At 39.4% G+C, this 27,005-nt stretch overlaps 1 protein-coding gene across 1 annotated transcript in view; it reads left to right on the forward strand.

The window, feature by feature from the left end:
- LOC139720821 (transformation/transcription domain-associated protein-like) overlaps window positions 1-27,005 on the forward strand; it is a 35,521-nt gene that overhangs the window by 7,577 nt on the left and 939 nt on the right. Inside the window, exons 9-12 of the mRNA XM_071632157.1 lie at window positions 10-206; window positions 629-776; window positions 2,273-2,408; window positions 26,334-27,005. The exon at window positions 26,334-27,005 is cut by the window's right edge and continues 939 nt beyond it. Coding sequence (XP_071488258.1) covers window positions 10-206; window positions 629-776; window positions 2,273-2,382 — 455 coding nt within the window. The 3' untranslated portion in view covers window positions 2,383-2,408; window positions 26,334-27,005. The remainder of the gene's footprint in view (window positions 1-9; window positions 207-628; window positions 777-2,272; window positions 2,409-26,333) is intronic.

Consider the following 27,005-nt stretch of genomic DNA (forward strand, 5'->3'; position numbering starts at 1 on the left):
TTTTAATAGGGGAGCTGGACGCCAATCGGCCAGTCCCATTCCGGCTGACACCCAACATTGCCGAGTTCCTGACCACGGTGGGAGTGAGCGGGATGCTGAACGCCTGCATGATCTCCATCGCTCGGTGCCTGGTCCAGCCCTCCTTCCAGCTACCAGCCATCCTCAAGGCTGTCCTCAGGGATGAGATGATTGCCTGGCACAAGAAGGTAAAGGTGAAGATGAGTCTCCTTCTTTTTCTTCTTCATCATCGTCTTCTTCCTGTTTGTATGGCGCAATGTGCCAAGCTGATGCAATTTGTTCAGATCAATGATTCGTGCATTGAGTTGCTTTCATTGCAACTTGTTAGCAAATTGCCCTGTATCAACATGGATACACTCTCAGTCTGATTAACCAGTGTTTTAGTAGTAACCATCATAAACGTCATTGGCGTACATACTCAGATCTAACCCGAGTATGAGTGTACTATGTAATATTACATTTCAGTTAATCTTCATGGTTCTGGAATTACAAATAGATTGTGTCTCAAGGACTAAAACTTTCACTCACTGTTGATTAGATTGTTGTGTTCATGTGATTATGCTCAGTAATGTCTCAAAATCTCCTTTTTTTCCTTTTTTTTTTCTCCCAGAAACAAGATGATCCATCTTCCAACTCATCATCATCCACTTCATCCTCCTCTTCATCTGCCACAACTGCGCAGTCGTCTCAGTCAGACAGCGAGCTTCTCATCACGCTCGTCACCAAGGCGATCAATGCAATCATGACCAGGCTGCAGAGTGAGTTCACCTCAACATGACTCGCTTTGAGTTTCTACAGTTCCATGCATTTCTCTTGTTGTAGGCTTGTGTGTATACGAGCTGTACATCTGAAATCCCACCTTTCCGCAGCCTGCATACATTAAGCAGCTTTTGTGTTCTTGTGTGTGTTTTTTGTTTGTTTGGTTGGTTTGTTGTGGGGTTTGTTTTTTATTTTTTGGGGGAGGGGTGTCAACACTAGATTTATAGATCCTTTGTTGGGTGACTGTAAGATTAGTGCTCTGGATGAGAGGAGTGTATTTCTCCTATGCTGACAAATTAAGTGTATGTATGTGAGCAAATTGTGCGTGTGTGTGTGAAAAGCCACCTCTCTGACAAGGGAGTTCATTTGCAAAGATGTAATTGCTTATGTACGTTGTACTTAAGGCCACCGCACACTACACGATCAGACTGGTCTTAAAGTCTTAAGCCAAGCTAGGTATTAAGACCAGTCGTACGACCGGACACCGCACACTATACGACCCGACTGTAAAGCGTGCGCACTGCGTGCGCTTGCATTTTACTGCATTGTGAATGGCTGAAAGCCCACGACCAGTCGTAGAAATTCAACATGTCAAATCTCTACGAATGGCGCTAAGACCCAGTCGTACGACTGGAAACTGGCAAGACTGTGACGTCACACTTCTAGTCTTAAGGTCTTAAGACCGGTGAATCGGGGCAAAATCGCGTAGTGTGCGGCGGGCTTTATTCAGTGTTTTAACAGACAGTGCAAGTTTGGGCAAGGTTTCTTGCCCTACCTCAACATTTTCTCTCTTGCCAAGTATTGTATTGCACCTCTTCACAAGTATGCAAATGCTTTGCTTGACTATTTTTAGACAGTCAAATAGTGCATGAAAATCCATATTGCATATGTAACTGAATATACCATATTCTGATAATCAGAGAAATTGGAACAGCTGCAGTTAGACCTACTTAAATCATGTATCATACTTCTTTGTTGCTGATGAATATCCCACTGTTTATTTTTTTTTCTATGCCTCTTGAAGTTCTACAAAGAAGATATAAAAGAGCAAGAATATTAACCAATATTGAGAATGTTCAGTTGGAATACATTTTTTTTAGTAATTTACATTGTCTCCCAAGTAGTGTGGACTTTCACAGAGAATTAGTATTCCATTCATTCTTTGTGTTAGAATAGAAATATATTTGAATTGAATTGAATTCCTCTACATTGAACAGAATGAAATAGAATTGAATTGAACTGCATTGAACTGATTTACCCTATATTGACTTAAATTCAATTGAATATGATGGAAACGAATGATAATCTAGCTCAATTGAACAGCTAGATTAAATAATCTAGCTCAGTTAAATAAATTAAGTAAATTAAAAAAGCGAGATTAAATAATCCAGCTCAATTGAATACAATTTGAGCTAGATTGAAGTAAAGTGTTTTAAATGGCATTTTAAAGGGATATTAAATCAAATTGAATTTAATTCATGTATATCCTCAACAGACCTGGCCCAGTTTGAGGGTGGAGAGAGCAAAGTTAGCACCCTCGTGGCAGCAGCCAACAGTCCAGACAATCTGTGTCGGATGGACCCCGCCTGGCATCCATGGCTCTGAGCTCTTTCTTGTCTTTTCTCATCAAGGTGAGCTGCTTTTTCAACACATTTTGATGCAGACGATTACAACTGTGTGTGCCTGTGATAATGGAGCAATTTTGAAAGGTTTAAACCAGAAGTAAATGGACTGTGAAAACATTTGACTACTGACAAAGTTTCTGAAGTCCTGTGTTGCACTTACAGCACATCAAAGACATGAAATGATTTAAAAGGGAGAAATCCTTGTATAGGTGCAAGCCTTCCCACTGTGCGGGTTAAGTAATTTATTCACTGCATGGATATTTCTAACTTCCATTGAACTTTTAAATATGAGTTGTTCAATCAAGCTGCTCCTGCAGAATAGCATTTCATTTGTTTGAATTCTGGTTGCTTGAAATAGTTGTTATATCAGGTAAGCCTTTTGTGAGCTTTGTGGTTGTCAGGAATAGCCTTTTTTTTAAAACAAAGGTATGCTAGAATTGTCAGTGATTGTACATCTATATGTCTCGTACATCTATTTGTAACAATCTTTGTGTGAATATGAGTCAGGACTGATGAGGCCATAGTGATAGTGGTAATCATAATCGATAATGATAATTGTGATTATAGTGGTAATCGTAGTGGTGATAACTCTGATAATGATGATGATTCTGTTGGTGGTAATGGTGGTGATGATGGTATTGGTAATGGTGATGGATGGTGGTGATTATGGTGTTGGTAACGGTGATGGATGGTGGTGATTATGGTGTTGGTAACGGTGATGGATGGTGGTGATGATGGTGATTATGGTGTTGGTAATGGTGATGGACGGTGGTGATTATGGTGTTGGTAATGGTGATGGATGGTGGTGATGATGGTGTTGGTAATGGTGATGGACGGTGGTGATTATGGTGTTGGTAATGGTGATGGATGGTGGTGATGATGGTGATTATGGTGTTGGTAATGCTGATGGATTGTGATAATGGTGGCAATTATGGTGATTATGGTGGTGGTAATGGTGATGATTATAGTGTTGGTAATGGTGATAGATGGTGATAATGGTTGTGATTATGGTGTTGGTATTGGTGATTGTGATGGTAGTAACGGTGATGATGATGATGGTGATGTTATTGATGATATCAATCATTATTGTGGTGATAATGCAGATGCCCATGAAAACGACAACAATGACAATGATGCATCTTGTACTTCCAACAATGCTGGTGACAGTTGCCATGACAATGGCAAAATGATGGTAGTCGTGGTCTTAGTGTGTGATCTCAGAATATAAGAGAGGAATTATTTTGTGTCATGAATGCTTTTAATTATTACAGTTCGTTGGAAGCCACGACTGTCTTTTCTTCTCTGAAGCCCTTGTCTTTCACACCTTGTTCAGTTCCCCTAGCATGATGCTTTCTCTCCTTGCTAGCATATTCTGAAGAGCAAACCAGATGCCTATATAGATTGGTTGAAGGGCACTATAGTCCATGGAAACTGTTAAAAGTGGTATCATTTTTGTGCACTTTGTCTTTACTGGTCAATCCTATTTAGATGTATTTATATGTATAAATGAATAAATAAGTGAATGATTGAATGAATGGTTCTATAGATAGATAGATAGATAGATAGATAGATAGATAGATAGATAGATAGATAGATAGATAGATAGATAGATAGATAGATAGATAGATAGGTAGGTAGGTAGGTAGGTAGGTAGATAGATAGATAGATAGATAGATAGGTAGATATTTTAAATTGTTTTTCTCCTTTCATTGGCAAGTGAAACCCCATTTGGCTTTGAGCAAAATGAAACTCTTGTAGAGCTGCGGAGTTTAAATGAAAGCCAGTACCTGGGTATTAAAGATAATCCTGTTCCCAAGAGTAAATTTGTGCATTAACAGCAAGCACAAAGCGAAACATTAGACACGAAGTAATGTAGACAATAAAATGTGTTTGGGAAGGAGGGGGGATTAGCGACCGAAAGCTTTTATTTCAATTTTCCGGAATGCTGGACATTTAATTTTCTCTAATCTTCTTATCCTAATCCTCTCAGAAAAGATCACTCTTCAATCATTTAAAGGGAACTTCATGAATTTTATTTTTTTTTTTTAAATGTAAACTATCTCCGCATTTTGTTGAGTGAGTTAGTCACGTTGAAAGGTTGCCACGTGCTTGCAGTTTGATATGCAGAAACTAGTGTTGCAACTGTAAGCTACCAGATGTTGACACCATTTTATGAGGGAACATTCCCAAAACTGTGTAGACACAAATCAAAATTCTTACAGACAACATAGAACAAATCAATACTGCTTTCATCATTTCCATTAGACTCTACATCAACTTACAAGAAGATGCAATGCACTATCCAGTTTCTTTGACAATATTTGAAAATATGTTAAATGATCTGATTGTATCTCTCTTACAAGTTGAGATAATTACACACATTCTTCTTCTTTATTTATTTATTTTGCTTCCAACATTTGCATTTTTTTTCCCCGGGGGAGGGGGGGGGGGGGGGTCAAGCAATCATCCTAAGCCCTGAATATTTGTTGAAGATGTGACAATATATATTGTTCATGGTATGCTGAAAATCATCAGTGTTCATTAAATATGGGTACTGACTAATTAACCCTTTAAAGCAACAAGGAGCCCCTTTCTCTGATCAAGAATGTTCTCCAATCCCCCCAACCTCACCCTACCCCCACCTCACCCTATCCTCTGTACGCTTGAAACCGTCATGGCTTCTGCCAGTTTAAAGTAGATACAGAAGGGAAAAAAGGTCTCAAGGAGGCCTAGACTGAGATGCCCTGCCATCTGATGGATTCTATGCCTGCACAAATATTCTTTGTGGTCTTCCATTCCCAGTGGGTGCATTACAAAATGTTTTAAGGATTGTCTGTCTCTGTCTGTCTGTCTGTCTGTCTGTCTGTCTGTCTGTCTCTTCATTCCTGTGGGTATCCACATTCTTGAGCAGATCTTGCAAACATGGAACAAACAATTTAAACAACACCCCCGTGGTTTGATTTAATCTATATGAGTTGTAGATGCACTGAGTCTGTGAAATATAATTTAAAAGAGTTTGGATGAAAATCTGTCCATATCAAATGTCAAACTCCATCTATGGTCAGTGCACTTTTGCTAGAGCTGTCATTGTTATGCCATTTCTTCAGTTTTGAGTGTGTCCAGTGGTACATTACTATGTGAGGAATGGCAGAAATTAACTGGCGAGAAATGACATGGGGTGAAAGGTCGTGGCAAAAAGAAGTGAAATCGTAAGCATTGAACATTTCCTGGAAAATCATTTTCCGGTTCTGACTTCAGCTGGAAATGTTAAAGTGTAAATGATTTGGTCGCAAGGTTTGAATAGAAATGAATGGACATTTGTCTGAATAGATTGATATTGAACAAAGTTCAAAGGTCACCAAAGTTTTGTCCTGAGGATGCCATTTTCCAGCCATAGCCCTAGTTAGGAAATTCCATTGGTTTGGTGAAATGGTTAGAAACAAATTGCGGGGAATGTTTCATTCATTCGAAGGAATGATTTAGTTGATTTTGACGAGAGAGTCATCATTTATCGTCCTGTCTGAGTGACTGGTTCCCAGTGTTGTAGTTCTTCTGTCTGCAAAATATGGAAAGAGTCCCTTGTCCTCTGCCCCACAGTTGCTCCTGTGATGCAGTAGCAGTCACGTGAGCCCTGTTTCCAGCGGGTCTTGTTGTTGTTGTTGTTGTTGTTGTTGATGTTGTTGATGTTGTTGATGTTGTTGATGATGTTGTTGCTGTTGTTGATGTTGTTGCTGATGTTGTTGTTGTTGCTGCTGCTGCTGCTGCTGTTGTTGTTGTTGTTGTTGCTGTTGTTGTTGTTGTTGTTGTTGTTTTGATTTTAGGGGTTTTTTTAATGCCCGTACAGAATGTAAACACACACAAGCACATGTGATTTGGGAGTAACAATGGCTTGGAAACCGTTCTGCAAAACTTTTCAAAGAGCTTGTCAAGAGATGTGCAAGAAAGCTTTTATGAGGGTGGGATTTTTCTTTTCCTTATAAATGTAATGAGCATAACGGTTATTGATGGAAGAAGTGTATGTGAAATGCAGTCCCTCATGACAGGAGGAAAATCTTTGTCGTAGTATCTCTTGCAGACAACAAAGGGTCAAGTGGTGCTGTTGTGCACATATTTGTGGTTCTTACATTTTCACTTGCCTGTTTGGTTGCAAATGTTTGATTGGTGCCATATTTCTACAGTTGTGTAGGTGTTACATCACCCTTATAGTTGTCAATCAGGAAATCATGAAGTGCACATTGAACTAGAGTCCAGTAGTTGTTGTAAAGAAACCAACAGTACAAGAAAACATTGATCATATCTGACATCTAATTCAGAGGTACTCTTGGAAAGTTATGAAATGTTATGATTGAATCTAGTTGCGACATGATACAGCTGTGTATACTTTGACCAGTAAGTGCACAAAGATCTGTGCACAGAAATTTGAGAAATATTTCTAAATTTCACAAACTGCTCCTTTTGTACGGCACGGACTGCTATTTATGGATCCAAGAATATATGCAAGCATATTTAGAAAGCTTGAACAAGAAAAGGAAAAGCGAAGAGGGGTACTTAACCATCAGATTGCCTAACTTGCAAAGCCCCCATTAGAAACCAGATGCCCGTCTCCATGGTGTCGCCATGGAGACGGATTCAGCTTACTGCCAGGACGGCTGTCCCCATGGCCCCATCATGCTCCCCCCATCAGATAACAGAAAAATGCCTCGTCAAGTCAGCTGTCCTGATTTTATGGCCTCCTCTACTGCAGTCATCATAATTTTGAAGATAACTTTTTTTGTTGTTTCATTGCTGTGTGCACTTAGGAAGAATCCCCTTGTGTTTCTCCCTATTTTTGCCTTTTTTATGCATTTTTTTTTCTGTTCATTGCATCAAGACCATGGAACAGCTTCACACATGATATGTTGAATTGTTTGGGGTAGTCACACTTCTGTGACCTGTGATGTGAGTTTGTCCCGTGCTTGTGCAATCATCACTTAGTTGTCCTGCTTTTTGTAAATCTCTGCGAGTAGTTGAATAGGGGGAAAGCAAACATGTATCAGTCTCCCAGATATTGATATGTACAATTGTATTATGCTTCATTTGCTTTTCAGCTGAAATCTTTGATCTAACTGCATTTATCTTCTAATCCTCCAATGTCTTCATTCACCCCCCCCCCCACAACAGGAGCTCTTATTCACTAATTGTTTCAATATCGTTACACTGGAGCTTTCAGAACAAATTCAGTGAGCATACTTTGTTATCAATGTACTGTATTATTTCTGTTGTGGATTCCCAGCAATTACACATCATGTTTATTTCTTCTTGTTGTAAGAAGGGAAATTTCTTCCAAAGCAGTTGATTAATGAATTTGATAAGGGAATGAGAAGGGTAATAGGCATACAATTTTGTATGATGCATCACGCGTTACCCCGGGGTAACGTAGTACCCCGGGTTACTGCGTCGTGTAGCATCACCTCACGTCCACTCGGGGACAGCCGCAGAGAAATGCATGCACTGTGTGTGCGTGTGCGTAGTCACTCCCATGCCACTGCATGTTACAATGCATGCATGGCACGCTGTGCTAGCAATAGCACGTGCTTCAGTGCACTGCAGTGTAGTGGCTAGCGCCGCTAGCTCCAGCACCAAAATAATTTCCACTTTATGGCAATCCAGGGTACAACCTTTTTAAAAAGATAAATAATTCAACAAAATGGCAGATTTTCCTGTGGTACCCCGGGATACCATGTATGTCATCATATGTGTATGTGTTATACACATATATTTTGATACATTTGAATAGCCCGAAACTTGTTTGTATTATTAAAGCGCTATATAAATATTTCATATTATTGGTAGATAGATAGATATAGATAGCTAGATAGGTACAGTAGATGTGTGTTTGTGTTTGTGTGTGTTTTTTACTACATCTCAGGTGGTAACACAACATTTGCTCAGGACTGCAACAATTCTTGCAGTATTATTTCCTCAAAGGACTTCGGGTTGGGGTTAGGGTTGTGATAGAGTTTCAGGTTTAGTTTGATGTGAGAATTACGATTAGGGTTAGTGTTATATTTGTGGGTAGAGTTTATGTTTGGCATAGTGGCAGATATTTCATGAGAGCAATTGTCGCAGGAGCAAATGTCATGGAACCATCTCAGACAGGGAACTCCATTCTCTTTTAATGTTTGCAAATCACAAGTGCTGGAACGAAGTCAAGCATAGCCCTGTTTGGATTGAAATGTTAATTAAACACAATTTTTTTGGAGAATCACATTGGAGCTAACACTGATAGGGGAGACAAATGATAAAGACATTGGGGTCATTTTGGTCTGGAATAACAGCTCTTGCAGTATATTCAGGGGTGGTATTCTGAACACCGTTTTATCTCTGTTGTAACTTGTGTTGTAACTTGTGTTGTAAGTCTGTGAGTTACAACACCGCTAAAACAGTTGTAAATCGGTATTCTGAAAACTGTTTTAACGGTGTTGTAAGTCATGATAACCACGCCCATCGCAATAATCATATCCAATAGGAAATATCGTTAGAAGTAGCATCTAAGACATTTCAACCAATAAGATTGCTCCCTTGGGCAAATGCGCCTTGCTTAACTCTGCGCGTTTTAACAAGCGCTCATTCTCTGGCGTGCGCACAAATAGGACAATGGCATGCGCAGGTAAAGAGAGCCAGAGATGAAATAAAGTTACAACATTATACCTTCTTACCGGTTTTGACGGATAGTTGGTGCGGTAGGGGATTCGCAAAACTATCTGAAATTGAGTCTTTTTTATTTGAAATTTTGTTGAAAAAATAAGATATCTGGCGTTCATATATTGAGGAACGCAAATTTCATGGTTTATGGGGAGCTAGACGCTTCTAAATTAAGTTGAGCCATTGCAATGCCATGTCATTATCATTGTTATTTTATTATTATCATTGTTATTATTGTTGTTGTTGTTGTTGTCACTATCTTCAGAAGATATCTCATGCAGATCAATATCACGTCAAGTTCTATCATGGAACCTTAGACTTCTAATACTTTTCTCAAGATTCGCGCCATCCTCAGCAATAAATATTTTTCAAACACCCAAAGGTACTGATAATGAATTCTTATTGGTGAAGATAGTGAAATCATATAAAAGAATGTTTAATATTTTGAAAGATATGTTTGAAATGAATAGTGCTTAAAACAAACTGCCGATGATGCCGGTAACCTTTCTGTTTGTGTTTTATCTATGTGCATAATTATACTACGCGTATGTACTTGCAATATGTTACTGTTACCAAATTTTGTATTGTGGAATGAGTTTACATTTTGTCAAACTGCTATATCTTTTGCCTTTCTGCGCATACATTGTTTTTATTTCTTTTTGTATATCTTGTTTATTTTGAACTCGCATACCACAATATTGAGTTAATGAATTATCTCACTATCTACCAAAACGAAAGTTACAACGGAGTTAAAACACCTTCCACCCTGTTTTTATCTCAGAAGCATAAATTTACACGGGGCATGACTTACAACAGAAGATAAAACAGTTTTCAGAATACCGTGTAATCTAATGGGTGTTCAGGTTTGCGCCAACTGTTACGCGCGTGCGCATGCTTTAAGACAATGGTATGCGCGGGCAAAGAGTGCGCAAGATAAAACACAAGTTACAACAGAAGTTACAACAGAAGTTACAACAGAGATAAAACGGTGTTCAGAATACCGATTTGTTACAACAGACTTACAACAGAGATAAAACGGTCTCAGAATACCACCCCAGGTGTATAATGGCCACACACACATGTATACACCAACAGGAGCTCGCAATCTGGTTTTTTGCGTTGTGATGCGAAAATTGATTTCATTGGCCACTGTTGGTCCCCCCCCCCAAAAAAAAAAAAAAAAAAAAAAATATGTCACTTGTTTGCAAATGAAGTACTTTGAATCTCCACACTGTACATGCCTAAACAACGAGACGAGTTTGACCACAGGCACCCGAGTGGATGGACCTATTATGGGATTTTAAAAATAGATAGAATGGTATGGCAAGTAGGAAAACTTACTGCAAACATTTCCCAAGAAAAATCAAGATGGAATAATTTTTGCATCGCGATGCTTATTGCAAGAGTTAAACAATTTTGTGTGAGTGTGTGTGTGTCCATAAAAAGTAAGAATCAATGGTTTGCATTGTGTTGTAAAAACTGATTGTCACATTTCATGTATGTGTGAACAGGCCTCATATCGCAGTGTTGATTTAGAGATGGTGACCATGATGCTTGCCTAATAAAGTGACCTGTTTTATAGTGTGACGTGTTGACTGTGCATTTAGCATTTTAAAAGGAAAGTACAGAAATCTCCCTATTACAGATGAGCTTTCATTTCCGTGCAATATAAGGATATGTCTGGCCTTTGGGCAATATTGTATTAGCTGTGATTGATCTGGCTTTTGTCATAATTGACTGTATTCAGTGACAAATCTCGCGAATATACGGAGGTAGAAAAACCAATATAGTACTGGAAAAATGTAGAAACTACTGTAGCTGGCTGAAAACAAATGGAAAACCCGTTTATACTTGTGATACTTTATAATATAAGCCCCAAAAGGAACATCATCAAAGTCACACAGCCACAGGTAGCGATGTTCTTTCAAGCAAAAAAAGAAGGCTCAGATTATACAGTTTAGTGGTGGGATGGGTTATGGTTGTACACATGTACTTGAATAGATGTGGGAAGAGAGTATTCACATGCCATGGCAAATATTTTCCTGTTTACAATCTTTTTTTTTCTGTCTGATTTTTTTTTTTCAAAAATATGGAAGAAGGTAGGCAATTGTCAGCAGCTTGGACACTATCAGAAATTGGCAATCTGCCAACTTTGAAAAGCTCGAATTACAGAATTTACAAAGTATGCTTTCAGATATTTATCAGACAGCTGTGAAACGAATGCAAACCAACCGCAGACAACTGTAAATATAAAGTACTGATTCGGTCCTGTCTGCCGGAATGACAAATCACAACACCTTTTTTCAGTTGTCGGATCTGGCTAGAACCAGATCAATTTTTGTTTTTTTCTCCTTGTTTTACTCGGTCCTGTCAACAACATCTGCTGATTATGACGATTGTCTTTGACACGCGGTGACAAAATGGATGTCACCATGAAAGGTGGCGTATATCTAGCCAGACATCCTGTGCATCCTCTCTTTAAGAACTCTGTGAAAGTGTTTTTGCATGTGGTATGTGAACATAATGTGTCAAATCCTTGCGCGAAATATATATTGATTTCATCATGCAGCGAAAAAAGCACTATGTGAATTCCTGTCGCTCCTTCCGACTTCTTGTAAATAGCAGAAGAGTTTGATTCCTCCGTCAAAGTTCTTCATATGCTTACAACCTCTAGTGAGTTTAAAAACGACATACACTCCAACTTCTGGCTCCCAAAACATTACTTCATGATGATAGCCACACCCCCTCCTTAATTTTGTAGGGAAGGGTACCCTCCCTTAAATGCAGAAGGCACTGTTATCAATGCAGGCAATAGGAATGATTATTGTGAGAACTAAAATATGCTTGCTATCAGAGCGACGTCCGACACGGTTTGGGCACGGGAGACTGAGGTATTTGCAGTCCTCCCATTCAGCAATCGATATCGGTACAGCTGACAATTTATTCCCCCCTTTCCCCTCACCTTTTCCTGTGAATCAATACTTATCAACACGCAAATAGGTCAAGCCTGTGATTCGTATATAAGGGCAAAACAAGTCTCCCTTTTGTGTCGTTGTAACTACTGCCCTCTTTTGTTGCTGTTTGTTATATTTTTGTTTTATATGCTCTCATTCTCTTTCTCTCAGTCCTTGTGTCTCTTTCTTTTTAATTATTCTCTCTATGACAATATCAAGTGTTCATATGGATCTCCTTCTTTTTCTTCTTCTTCAACTTTCTATTCTTCCTACCTTTTCTCTCCCAATAAAAAATTTTCATGCTTTTATCAGCATCATTACCATACACAATGCCAAGAGACTTGTTGTTATGAAATTACCATGCTAGGAGGGCAGTAGATGGATCTGACATATTTGCAATCCACAACTTTTCTCATCCACCTCATCCTAGTAACCAGTTTAAAAAAAAAAAAAAAAAATCACTGTCTGGCCAGTGACTTTCCTTGCCGATCTTTGCAAATGTCTTAAAACTGTCTTTTAATGGATGCAGATCAAATAAGTCTATATTAAATAATATTAATCCTTTGGATTATCAAAATTAATGTCATAATATCCAGGGCTGTACACTAACCATTTTTTAAACTGGTCCAACCTGTCCCTGTCAAACAAGTTTTCCATTTTTAACTGGTCTGAACCTAGAATTTACTGGTCCTTCAAATTCATGAAATTCTTTCATTGAGTTGACTAACACTGGTTAATTCGTTGCTTATTTTCGTCAGTTTGTCAATCAGTTGCAATAAAGAATTTATTGGTCTGATTTTTTTTGTTTTTCAACTGGCCCCGACAATGCTTTTTTACAGGCCATGTCGGACAAGTTAATCCCAAATGGCAATTACTGAAAAGTTACTGCGGGGGTAGAACTCTATGTTCGTGCTTTAAAACACGCATATGCCAGTTCTTCGTCCATCTCATTTGAACATCTCAGCTTGTATAAGTGACCCAATTAGAGCCAAACACTTCATATTACATGTTAATGCGTATTCCATAGAGTCCTACCCCCGCCAGCAGTGTGTGTATGCGTGAGCCCTTAAAGGAAAGACAATACGCCACCGCATTATGCATCCAGTGTTCCCACCAGATAACGAACGGACCCACTCCATGGCAAGTGGGAGCCGCTGCCTTCTAGGTTACCCAGGTGTGGCGTCTTGCGCCATCGGTGGCTGCTTGGCTCCATAGACAGCTAAAGCCCATGCTGCAGATAGAGTTGGGGGGGGGGGGGGTATGGGGGACGTAGTAGGGCTGCCGGCGAGATACAAGTTGTGTGCCTGCATAATTTATGGTCAGGCTTGAACTACGGCTGTGACCCAAGCGTAACCGGTATTGTTTACCATCCAAACTCACCCGTGGCTCTGGAGAGAAAAAAAGAAAATACAAACACAAACACGAAACAAAAAGGAAGAAAACAAAGTAGAAAAAGAACAAAAGTGAGGCCAGTCTAAGTCTGAGAAGTGGTTTAAATATTGTTTGGAGATCAGGGTGGGGTTTTCTTTTCCCACTTGATCTCATGTCAACAGTGAGAGACCTCATTTGTAACACCCACGGAAGGTGAAAACTTGGGAAAAAGTTTACAGTGAAGCCGCAACGACTGAACTCTAGTCATGCAAACTTTTCATGTTTTAACAGACTCAGAGCCAGAAGAAAGTTTTACCTAATCCTTGAGTGATGTCATTAGATTTAGAGTGTGATGTCATCATGATCACTTTGTCTTCTGACATGACATAATAATTTCAAATCATTTTTACTCTACTCCCAATGCCATAACCTAGAAGGTGCCAGTAGGTCCCTACTATGGTTTGATTTGATGGTGATTTACAAAATAATAAAAAATCATGTATCAACCAGAAGGCATTTTTTTTTTTTAATCATCACTCAATATTACTCTCCATGTAGATAAGCATAATTGTGTACACTTGAAATATATGCAATCAAATACGCTGAAACAAAAATAATCCTGAGTTATTGCCATTTACAATCAAATAGATGGTAATAGTCAGAAAAAGAAAGTTCCCTCAAGTGCCTTGAATTTCATTTCAAACAACAATGCAGAATAAAAGCTGTCCAAGAAATCATGAAATGTGCAAGTCCCCCCCCCCCCCCTATGCTGATGCACTGCATTTGATATACAATGCAACTCTTGCAAAAAAAAAAAAAAAGAAATTAGAAGATTCAACGGTGACAATAGGCGTTTTCACATTAGCCCGATAAAAATCCAAGCTCGAGATATTTTTCGCGATCGCAAATTAGCGCGCTATTTAATTTCCTATTCACATCAGCCCGAAAAGAATTAGCCCGAAATTTTTTTGAGCTAATTCGACAGCTGAGCATGCGCAAACAGTGTCGGGTATACTAGTAGAGCGCGCGCTTTCAAAAAAATTACCCACGTGATCACCATCACACACACTAGGCACGATGGGATGCATCGCGCTAATTTCTTGAGTCAATTTCACATGATCAAATAGCGCGCTAGTTCGCAAATCATCCCGCTATTTCGGAAATTTCCCGAGTTGGACTCGAGAAATTTTCTCGATCAGAGCGATACAATTAGCGCGCTAATTTGTGTTGACATTATCAAATAGCGCGCTATTTTAGTGATCGGGTTAATTTCCCAAGTCAGAAAATAGCGCGCTATTTCAAAACATCGGGCTGATGTGAAAACGCCTATTGACTTAGAACCAGAAGAGGGCCTCTTATTTGTATGTTCATGTAAACACTTCTCCAAAGGAGATTTGCCCACAATAGCATCTCATGTAGGCACCTGTCTGTCGCCGCTTTAAGTGTGTGCTCATTCAACCATGTCAAAATCTTTTGAGAACATTTATGGACAATGTTTTATGTAAACCCTGTTCTACCTCTTAGTAGACAATATTTAGATGATTACTGAAGTCTTGCCTAAACAGAGAAAGCACGGGTTGGAAAACAAGTATTTCCTGAATGTATTTTTTTTCTTGGGGGGGGGGTGGGGGTTTGGGTTGAAAGTTATGCAGTTTCCAGTAAGATCTCTTGTTTGATCTGTACTGTAACAGACACAGTGAAAACAAAACAAAACAAAACAAGAAGAGAAAAAGAAACCAGTGCAGGATTATAACCCATCACTTACTGCTATACTGGGCAGTGACATGACATACAATGTACCAAGCTGAAAACAGACTTCATGGGGGTGTTTCATCAATTTAGTCAGCGCTGACAAGCTGTCAGTCTCTGACAATTTCAGCAGAATCCTTGGTTTTGATTGGCTGAGATGCTCTGGTCACTGACTGTTACTATGGTGATTGTCAGAGACTGACAACTTGTCAGCGCTGACTAACTTGATGAAATACCCCTCAGAAGTCTGTGAATTGATCTTTTACTGAGAGAAATGGCAGAAAGCGTCTATTAATGATAGTTCACTCTTTCGAGCGAAAATTATATTTTTCTGTATTTTCATGTCTGTATTTTGTGCCATCATCGTCTGGTGGAGATAGAGGGCTAGACTTCCTGTGGTCTTCCCAGCCAAACAGCCTCTCGCGGCTTTCAGCGTGCATTGACGTGCCTCGAAGACGCCAGACGTCTGCTCCAGTAAATTTGATGGCACCTGCTTCCGCACAATTTTGTAGTGGTTTTCACACTCCAGTCGTCATTTTACATTACCCTGTGGCGCGGTCATCCTACGGCTGTGCGAAATGCTACAAACACACACACACACACACACACACACACACATAAAAGAAAGAAAGTCTCAATGTGCAAAGAAATGAGACATGCAGACATCATAAGATACTCAATATCGTAATTGTGAGCTGTGTTCAGATTCTGATATTGCTGTACTTAATTTTGTTGGAATTGCCTGGTAAAAAAGAAAAAGAAAAGCTGTCAGAAGTTTTTATGATTGTGATTAGGATTTGATGTGTGAGGTGTACATATTCATACATGTAGATGAAATGACATTCTTTGCTATTTAGTTTGGATAGCAACCCGTTTTGATGAGATTACACACTTTGAATGTTCATGGTCTCGTGAAATGACACAACCCTTTCATGGAGTCTTGATCCTTTCACGCATTCAAGCTCCAATGTTCTGATGCCCATTTATTTCTGCTGATCAGAGTAGTCAAGTACTCGGTCACACGAGAACAAGAGTTTTGTTTCCCGAGCCTCATTTTGGTTGCAATTGCGGGACAGTCCCCACAGGCCCTAATAAGTCGCCATGATTTTCAGGGGGTCGCATGGTTTTAGCACAGCCCGCGAGATACACGTGGGTGTCAAACAGGACTGGAACTTGAAAAAGAGGCAGTTTGATGATGATGAGGGGCGGGGAGGGGATGTCAGATATGTAGAAATGTGCTGATTCAAAGAGTCAGCTTTTTGTATGTAGATAACATGTACCTACCCTCTCTCTTGCCAATTGTTAAAAACACTGAATAGAGATTTCAGTTCTTGAAACTGGAAGATAATTTGTGCTTCATACCATACATCTATATCTTTAAAAAATGATATAGATCTATATTTGAATACTGTAAAAGTGGTTTCTGTCGCGGTGGTTTTATTTTCACGCTTTTCGCATTTTGAGGTTGAACCACGAATTTAACATCACGCGAAAATGTTTTGAAAAGTCACGCAAAATTAACCACGCAAGAAAATGTTTTGAACTCACCGCTTGTTACAACGCTGTTGCGCACACACGAAAATTCTGCGCATTGCAGGTATTGATGGTATTGATGGTCAACACACACACACAGATTTTGCTGACCGCGAATTTAAACACACGCGAAAGTATCTGTACGCGAAAGAAACCACTTTTACAGTATAAATTTCTCCACTTCTTGAATTCTTTAATTTCCCTATTTAATGAAGTTTACTCTAATCAAAATTTTCTGTGTTAAATTCCCTTTTTTTTTTGTAAAGAAAATCTTTATTCACATTGATGATAGCATCGTGCCCTAACCCTGAAGTATGTTTTGATGTTAGCCCATAACATTTACAGGACCTGTATTTCAGATGAAGATGGAGTTGTTTTGATGGAAACAGATAGCCCGCTGCCGATTGGAACATGATAGATATAGGTCTTTTACAAAGATTCTGAAGATTTCAAAATATCATACACAGGGAATGGATGAAAGTGTCAAAAGGGCTTTTTACACTTGCAAATTTTTGCTTAATCCCGTACCAACGGTGGGGCTAAGGGGGGGGGGGGGGCCTTAGCCCCACCGTTGGTACCAGACTTTCCTTAGCCCACTTTCTGTTTACACTTGTTTTCACGAAAGTGGGCTAGCCCCACCGATAATTCTGTACTATCTGGCCCTGCAAAATAGAAGGGTTAGCACCGCAATTGCGGTGCCAAGGAAGCGAGTGTAAACAGAACGAAAAAATAATCTGGGGCTAAGCGACGGAGACGAAGTCCGACCCCCACTGACCAATCAGAAACGAGATAATCAAGTGCTGCCGATGCGTGCTTGTACTTGAACAGTGCACAGTGTAATCATGAATATTCATATGGTTTGGAAAATACGGGGCTAAAAAATAGGAGTGTAAAAAGGTCAGTTTTCTCCTTAGCCCAGGACAAGAGCTTAATAGTACAGGATTTATTGGCGAGTGTAAAAAGCTGAAAAATTGGTACGGTACTAACGATAGTCCTGGGTCAGAGAAAGTACGGGGTTAAGAAACACAAGACTGTAAAAAGGGCTTCAGACTGCTTACTATCTGATGATATGTTCATAAATGACACTCCAAGGTTTTGTTTGGCATTGTTCAGTAGCAAACCCAACACTTTTGTCCCCAGCCTTTGGAAATCTTCATATGATTTATACAAATCTTATTACCACTTCCACTTACCACTTATTTGAACCGGTAACCATGTCCCAATGAGGTTTCATTGCAGAATAAAAGCAATTAGACATTGCAGTTTACTCTTGTATGGCTCTGAATGACATATATTGGATTGGTGTTTTGGGCAGGAGAACTGTAGCATACTGTGAAAGTGGTAGTGGAATTTTTTGTGCATTTCATGCATTATGAAACTAGTGTGAAAAATATAAAGCACACACATTTTTTGTTTAGTGTATGTAATGCTACTTTATATATTATATCAATTCTGCAGAAGTAAGAACCTGAAATTCATCTACCCCACCAAGTGCAAAACATCACCCATGCAAAAATGTCCACTTTTGTACCGGTAATACTGCATATGTTCATAAAACCATCTTGAATAGAGCATGGAAGTACAGAGTGGAATGATGACATTCTGTAATGAGAATTAAGAAAAGCAAAACTGCAAAGAATCTGTGAATGTCAACAGTTAAATCCTTTTAATATCAGCTTTGAAAGTTCAAAAATTGAATATTTAAAAGCAGTCTACACAAAATGACCTATTATGTATGAGATGAAAGCATATGTCGAGTGAAGCATTTGTTAATGACACCTGCGCAACGATGGACCATTAATGATGTATATTGTCGGAAGGTGAAGGTCTGTTGTTGGTCTTTAATCATTGCAGGCCACCATGATTCAAAAGAAATACTGTCTTGCAACTGATTGACAAATTGCCCAACATCGATGTTAATAATTTGTCAATCAGTTGCAATGAAAACGCCTCGACGGAAGAATTTCATGAATTTGAATGACGCAGTACCCGCTGCATGCTATTTATAAGGATTAGAACCAACACTTGCTGTGCGGCGGAAGCTAGGTGGTCTAGTGGAGATGACGCCTGTCCGGAGATCAGGAGGTCTTGGGTTCGAATCCTGCTCAAGTATGTACGCCCATGATTTTTTTATCATGGCTACTACTAAAACACTGATCAATTCGGTGCTTATTTACGTCAATGTAGGGCAATTTGTCAATCAGTTGCAATAAAAACACCTCGACGAAAGAATTTCATGAATTTGAATAAATACTGTCTTGTCAGTATGGGTTGCGGTTGCTGAGGTAGTTGTGAGCAAATTCCCAACCACAGAAGTATGCAGGTTTGTTTTGTTGGGGGGATTTTTGCAGATATGTTTTTTAGAGTGTTTTCAATCCGTGTTTCCAACTGAAAATTCACATCAGTTTAAGAAGAAAAAAATACTTGCCATCATAAAAAAGGAATAGCATATAATATCACTTGTAACAGAGGGCTTTAATAGTGGGAGAGCACTGAACATTGTAGTATTTTTGTATTTGTGAAAGGTCCTGAATGATTTCATGGATTTTGCATTACACCTTAGTTTTTCCAGGTATTTTTTAATGCATATTATGCTGTTCTGAAGTTTGTGTTCCATGCTCCCTTGAGAAATAAGAGATTCACCATGAATGGATAATATTATATATAAAATTGTGCAGTACATACTGAAGATACTAACATACGAAGTATATTTGGTATGTCTGAAGTACATACTGAAGATACGATATGAACATGTCACCTGTTCTATATACTCGACAGAGTGCAAAAAATTACTCACGCGAAAATATCCACTTTTACAGTAGACCAGATGATGTGACAGAGAGAGAAAAATATATCATAGAATATATAAAGAGATAGAAAAAGAGAGAGAGAGAAAGGTATATAATATATAAAGAGATAAAGAAAGTGAGAGAGAAAAAGATATATGGATATAGTATAGATAGATAGATAGATAGATAGATAGATAGATAGATAGATAGAGAAAAAGAGAGAGAGAAAGATATGTAATATATAAAGAGATGAAGAAAGTGAGAGAGAAAAAGATATACAAAAGTGTATATGGATATAATATAAATAAAGACAGAATAAACTGACCAGAAAGAATATAAATTATTAGTGGAAAAGTGAGCAAAGAAAATGGGATTCCATCGGGATTCGAACCCGAGACCTCCGGATTGCTAGACCGGTGCTCTACCGACTGAGCTATAGAAAGCCCTAGTACAGTGTTCGTCCCAGAAACCCTTAATTCTCAATGCTCGGGTGGTCAGAAGCTATAGCAGTGTGTATGTGTGTGACACACACGCACACACTTGAACCTGGCATAAACCCGAAGGATAATTCAACTTGGGGATAAATGCGAGGGATCACCGAAGTGATGCAGCTTTTTGAGTTTGTAACAAATAAAGACAGAATAAACTGACCAGAAAGAATATAAATTATTAGTGACTTATTAGTCACTTTTCCACTAATAATTTATATTCTTTCTGGTCAGTTTATTCTGTCTTTATTTGTTACAAACTCAAAAAGCTGCATCACTTCGGTGATCCCTCGCATTTATCCCCAAGTTGAATTATCCTTCGGGTTTATGCCAGGTTCAAGTGTGTGCGTGTGTGTCACACACATACACACTGCTATAGCTTCTGACCACCCGAGCATTGAGAATTAAGGGTTTCTGGGACGAACACTGTACTAGGGCTTTCTATAGCTCAGTCGGTAGAGCACCGGTCTAGCAATCCGGAGGTCTCGGGTTCGAATCCCGATGGAATCCCATTTTCTTTGCTCACTTTTCCACTAATAATTTATATTCTTTCTGGTCAGTTTATTCTGTCTTTATTTGTTACAAACTCAAAAAGCTGCATCACTTCGGTGATCCCTCGCATTTATCCCCAAGTTGAATTATCCTTCGGGTTTATGCCAGGTTCAAGTGTGTGCGTGTGTGTCACACACATACACACTGCTATAGCTTCTGACCACCCGAGCATTGAGAATTAAGGGTTTCTGGGACGAACACTGTACTAGGGCTTTCTATAGCTCAGTCGGTAGAGCACCGGTCTAGCAATCCGGAGGTCTCGGGTTCGAATCCCGATGGAATCCCATTTTCTTTGCTCACTTTTCCACTAATAATTTATATTCTTTCTGGTCAGTTTATTCTGTCTTTATTTGTTACAAACTCAAAAAGCTGCATCACTTCGGTGATCCCTCGCATTTATCCCCAAGTTGAATTATCCTTCGGGTTTATGCCAGGTTCAAGTGTGTGCGTGTGTGTCACACACATACACACTGCTATAGCTTCTGACCACCCGAGCATTGAGAATTAAGGGTTTCTGGGACGAACACTGTACTAGGGCTTTCTATAGCTCAGTCGGTAGAGCACCGGTCTAGCAATCCGGAGGTCTCGGGTTCGAATCCCGATGGAATCCCATTTTCTTTGCTCACTTTTCCACTAATAATTTATATTCTTTCTGGTCAGTTTATTCTGTCTTTATTTGTTACAAACTCAAAAAGCTGCATCACTTCGGTGATCCCTCGCATTTATCCCCAAGTTGAATTATCCTTCGGGTTTATGCCAGGTTCAAGTGTGTGCGTGTGTGTCACACACATACACACTGCTATAGCTTCTGACCACCCGAGCATTGAGAATTAAGGGTTTCTGGGACGAACACTGTACTAGGGCTTTCTATAGCTCAGTCGGTAGAGCACCGGTCTAGCAATCCGGAGGTCTCGGGTTCGAATCCCGATGGAATCCCATTTTCTTTGCTCACTTTTCCACTAATATGGATATAATATAGATAGATAGATAGATAGATAGATAGATAGATAGATAGATAGATAGATAGATAGATAGAAAGATAGATAGATAGATAGATAGATAGAGAAAAAGAGAGAGAGAGAGAGGGGAGAGAAAGAAAAAGTAGGAAGAGGGAGAGAGAAGAGAGAGAAAGAGAATAAGCGAAGAGGTGAAGACAATGGGGAGAACCTTCACTACAAAAGTCAGATTCTGAATGACAGCCCCTGGACGTGTGTCGCTGTGATTACGTGCCGGGAGGAGGGTATTGATTAGACTTCCAGCAATGAAAGTTATAATTCCAAGGAGCGTGCTCTGTGTTTAGAGTAGAGAGAGAGAGAGAGAAAGGAAGCATTCCCAAACAACCCACCCATATTTTGAGCATATTGAATGAGCATGTACCCCATATGACTAAAAAAGAAAGCACAGTTGTTCTGCGCAGCTGATTATTCTTTTTTTTTTCTTTTTTTTTTCAAGTAAATTAGATTATATCACCATTTGGGGAAATTAATAGATGTCAAGCAGAATGAAAGTTCTTGACAGCTGTGGGAGAGATCAGGAATATTAGAAGGACTGCCTTGCTTGGGTTTTCTACTTTTTTGTGACGTCATTCACAGGTTCCATGACATTTGCTCCTGCGACAATTACTCCCATGATATATCTGCATGCTAAACCAAACGTAAATTCAACCCATAAACATAACCCTAATCCTAATTCTCACATCAAACTTAACCTAAAACCCTATCACAACCCGAACCCTAACCCTAAGTCCTTAGAGAAAATAAGACCGGAGCAATTGTCGCAGGAGCAAATATCGTGTCACCCATTCACAAATACTGTCCTCTTTCTTTTTGAGTGTGTGTCGTGAATAGAATTGTTATACCATAGGAATGATTCTGTGTATTATTTGAAATGTCTTTTATTCTAAACCAAGTGTAAAGTGAATGCATGTATGAAGACCTCTTCATCGTTTCCATTTATTGCTAGGCAGATTGCGCTGTTCTTTGTGTGCAAGTATAGAGCAGATCAATCCACATACCTGTACTCAAATGTCTGATTTTTTTTTTGGAATTCTATGTCAAAGAAAGAAAGAGAGATTATACATTTGATTCGGCACGCCGTACATAAGGGTACCATTATATCCCAGGGTTCGGCGCAATCTCGTGTCCATTATCATACAGTTGTGCAGTGTTGTCACTGATGTGAAGATGAAAGGATATTTTGTCACCTTTAATAGTCTCTGGCAAAATCTCTCTCTTATTCATTGCTCTGCATATTGTCAGCCATGAAGATCATTTATTGTTTATTCATTCATTGATTCATTGATTGATTCATTCATTCATTCATTCATTCATTCATTCATTCATTCATTCATTCATTCATTCATTCATTCATTTATTCAGTCAGTCAGTCAGTCCGTCAGTCAGTCAGTCAGTCAGTATTCTTTATCCAGGGAAGCCCCAACAGTGGTTTATTATAAGTTGACATGTGTCTTTAGCCATCAATGTGAACATACTCTTTGAACACACTCATACACGGCGTAAAGCTGTATGTATGTGCATAGGTGTGTTCATGCATGTTTCAGGTATGTGTGTGATAATGTGTATGACATATCAGTCTTTATGGATGTATGAATGTAATATGTGTGAGTCTTTGTATATGTTCATATACACACAACTTTTTCTTGCAATATTGCAACTTCTTGCATTTCTCCAGTAGAGTTCTTGATTTCACGAAAGACAAATTTATGCTAAGTCCAAAGCCCCGGTCTGCTGCATTTCCTGTAGAAGATGCATGGCACATAGATCGCCAGAAGTTGGTGTGATGACATATTAATGCAACTGTGTGCGTAGCCAGATGTTGAGTGCGGAGAAAGCGGCACTTTTTGTCAGACTTGTTCAGCACAGTTGTAAAGAATGGGTGAAAGTTTTCTAGCCTTGTAATTAGGACAGTAGCTGCAGCGCAGACGAGTTAATGTAAAGAAATGGGCTCTCCCAGAGTGTTGCTTTCTGCTCTAGTTGTAAATGTAAGCTGGTATTTGGCATGCCTGGCGCATCATGTAAAGCAGACCTGTCACAACAGAAAATGTCACACTGTTTAAAAGCCATCCCTCGCTGCGTGACCGCTTTAGCTTTGCGAGTGCCCCGGCACTGGCGCCGCCGCTTGCCACCACGGAGATACGCGTCATCTGCGTGTAGATAGGACGTGCATCAGGTAATGCAGCGCCACTTTCTGTGTCGGCAGCGGCGCCTTAATTTGCCGTGCCCATCTGGAACTGCTCGTTACATTTGCAGAAGGCGATGTTCGGACTCCTTGTCAGCGACTCACATTATTTTTTTCTTCTTCTTCTTCTTGTTCGTATCGCTGGCAGAGAGGGGCAAATACTGTCCATTTCCTGGCATCGTCATGAAGTAAAAGGTTTGCTGATTTTTGCTGCAAGCTTTTGAAATTGAAAACTGCCATCTCCTTGCATCAGTCCAAAGAGGATTCTATTACAGCCTGGAAAACTGGAGATGTGACCTACTAATTGAAATGGGTAGTCAAGACATTTTAGATCGGTAATAGATGGCCGACTGTACTGGGCAGCCTAGGAAATAATGCATGTCTCTCTTTTTTCTTACTCTTCTAGTTCTTCTTTTTTATCTTTCCTCTTCTTTCTATCTTTCCTTCTTCAAACTTTAATCCTGTCTCTTTTTGTCTTCCTTCTTTTAAGCCTGTCTATTTCGTATCCTCCGTGTTTTTCTTATTGGCTTTCCTCTTCTTTTCTGATTTTGAATTTTTTTCACTTCCTCTGTCTCACACACTTCTTTTGTCTCTCTTTTTCTCAAGTCTCATCACCTTCCTAGTCTTTTCTTGTCTTCATTGATTTTTCTATTTCATCTTATTTTTTCCAGGATCATTTCCCATCTTCTGAGTCATACTCAAATATTTTGCAAAACTGACTTTTTTCATCATGTCACACCATTTTTTTTTCTTCTCTTTTTGAATGAAATCTATTCGCCAACAAATTTATGATTGAGCCTTGTTGAAGACAGTAGTCTCGCATTAGAAATTAAAAGACAAGTTCACCTTCATAGACATGAATGTTGAGTGAATGCAGCAATATTAGTAGAGCACATCATTGAGAGTTTGAGGAAAATCGGACAATCCGTTCAAAAGTTATGAATTTTTGAATTTTCTGCTCACTCAAGGCTGGATGAGAAGACTACTATAGCTTGTGATGTCACATGAGTACAACGATATAAAGAAAGAATAAAGACTTTTCTCGCATAACAAAAGAACACTTGACTTCTCTCTTTCAGAAGGTAAGGGGAATAATATTACCCTTAACGTATGTCAGTAACAAGTCGAAGAAATGTACACTCTATTCAAAAAGTAAAGTTTTGTGAAATTCTCTTTTTATTTTCTTTATATGGTTGTACGCATATGACATCATACACTGTAGTAGTCTTCTCCCCAAACTTTCACTGATGTGTTCTACTAATATTGCTGCATTCACTCAATCCACATGTATATGAAGGTGGACTTGTCCTTTAAGTAGATTTAGCCATTGTAGCAAAATGAGTGAGCTGTAGTTGCTCATTTCACTCGTGTGTTGTAAGCCTGCGTATGGCCATGGCAAGCCAAATGGCCTCACCTGCCCATTCCCAACATGGCAGCTGTGTGACTTCTGCCAAGAATTAGCTTTGTTTGTACATTATTCATTAGTGCCCCCCCCCCCCCCCCCTTTTAGGGAAGCAAGCTGGTTTAATCTATAATCTGCCTTACAAACAAGTGGGTTACTGGTTCAAAACCCAGGAGACCAGCTGAGCCAATTCTGTCTGTTTTCCTCCTTAAACTGGCAAAACATCATGTCCTACAAATGGCATATTAAAGGGACTGTACACTACTGGTTGAGGTGGGGATTAATGTTTTGAACATTCCTAAGTGAGATAATGAGAAACCTCTTATGAATTATGAAAGAGCGTTTCATTTTAAGAAGGATTCAACGTTTACTTGATGAAAATTGTTTTTCAAATGGCTGAGATATCCAAAAAAGTGATAATAATAAAAGGCGACAGGCCACACCTTTTATTAGGATTTCTTCGTTTCACCTTGTTTTTGGATATCTCAGCCATTTCAAAACCGATTTTCATCAAATAAACTTTTGATACCCCTCAGAATTGCATTCTCTTTGTCATCTCATAGAGTGGTTTCTGAATATCTCGCAAAACGTTAAAAGCGAAATCCTCACCTCAACCAGAACTGTACACACCCTTTGACCTATTTAGGATTATCTGATTTTGCCTTACCAGACACATTTCCCATAGACACCTGCCCGAGTATACTCGTGACTCGTCTTCAACGGGCTGATTAATTGGAGGTCTCCTCGGATGAACAAGTTGTCATTAACCCACAAAGATGATCCCGATTTGCTTCTTGTGAGGATCAGAGCACAAACAGTCAAGTGGTCTGTGCTTACACATACCCTGGACAATGTTTGAAGAATTTCATTCAACCCCATTCCAGTTTGCTCCAATTGAGTTTTTCATAGTTTTCAACAAGTGGTGTGAACCAGACCCGTCAATGCCATACTCTGATATTAAACCTGAAACATTCGCAGCATGAAACTTTCTTGAATCAGAGCCGACGGCACTTTTCGCAGCATGAAACTTTCGCAAGTTGCTACTAACAGTCAGTGCATTGTATAGACAAGACCTTTGCATGCAGTTTCATGCATGCAGAAATTTCTGGTTATACAGTACATACAAATGGAAGGGCAGAGTTCCCCTATACACTCTCCATTCCTCGTGCACACTCACACCCCATTTCTACATCTCTTTTCTGCCAACACAGATCAACCTGTCAATCACCTTGAAGGATGATGATGAAGGTCCACCTTTGCTACCACCTGTCATCCCGTGAGTCGTTCTGCCACCAAGTCTACCACCGGTCTGTGATACCAGGCGTGGCTGTACAGTGTTTGCCAACATCTTGATCCAAGTTGGGCGGGACTCACGCTGGATGCCAAACTTAGGATTGGACCATCGTGGTTTTCTAGGCAAGATGAATCCACTTTTCATCATGCATGTGTGCCAAATGGTGCTAGTTACGTCTCGGGAAAACATTTTATGCCCTTCTGCCACTGGAGCTGACCTCGACATGATCAACTCAGGATCAGTGAATCTCTACAGGACCACACTTGGGGAATGGTGTCAATGTAAATGATACCTATATCAGATGAATTTGCCAACATCCTTTTGTGAGAGTAAACTTGCACCTGCAACGTTTTATAGAATTGCACACGTACAATCTTAACAGTGATACTGACTGAATATGAATGGTTCTTGATCGGCAAATCTTTACTGGTAATTTTTTTTCGTTCTTTCGCGTTTCTTGTTTGTATGGATATACTCTCAGCAAGAGGTAAGTTCATACAGATGGGATTAGGTGTCTTTTTTTTCTGTCTAAACAGGAAGAAAAGAATATGGTCACAATGGTTGTTTCAGCTACATTTGTCACCTGTGA

The sequence above is a fragment of the Diadema antillarum genome, unplaced genomic scaffold (assembly GCF_040938485.1).
Source record: "Diadema antillarum isolate AM-2024a unplaced genomic scaffold, OU_Dant_1.0 scf00000134, whole genome shotgun sequence".
NCBI classification, from domain to species: Eukaryota; Metazoa; Echinodermata; class Echinoidea; order Diadematoida; family Diadematidae; genus Diadema; species Diadema antillarum.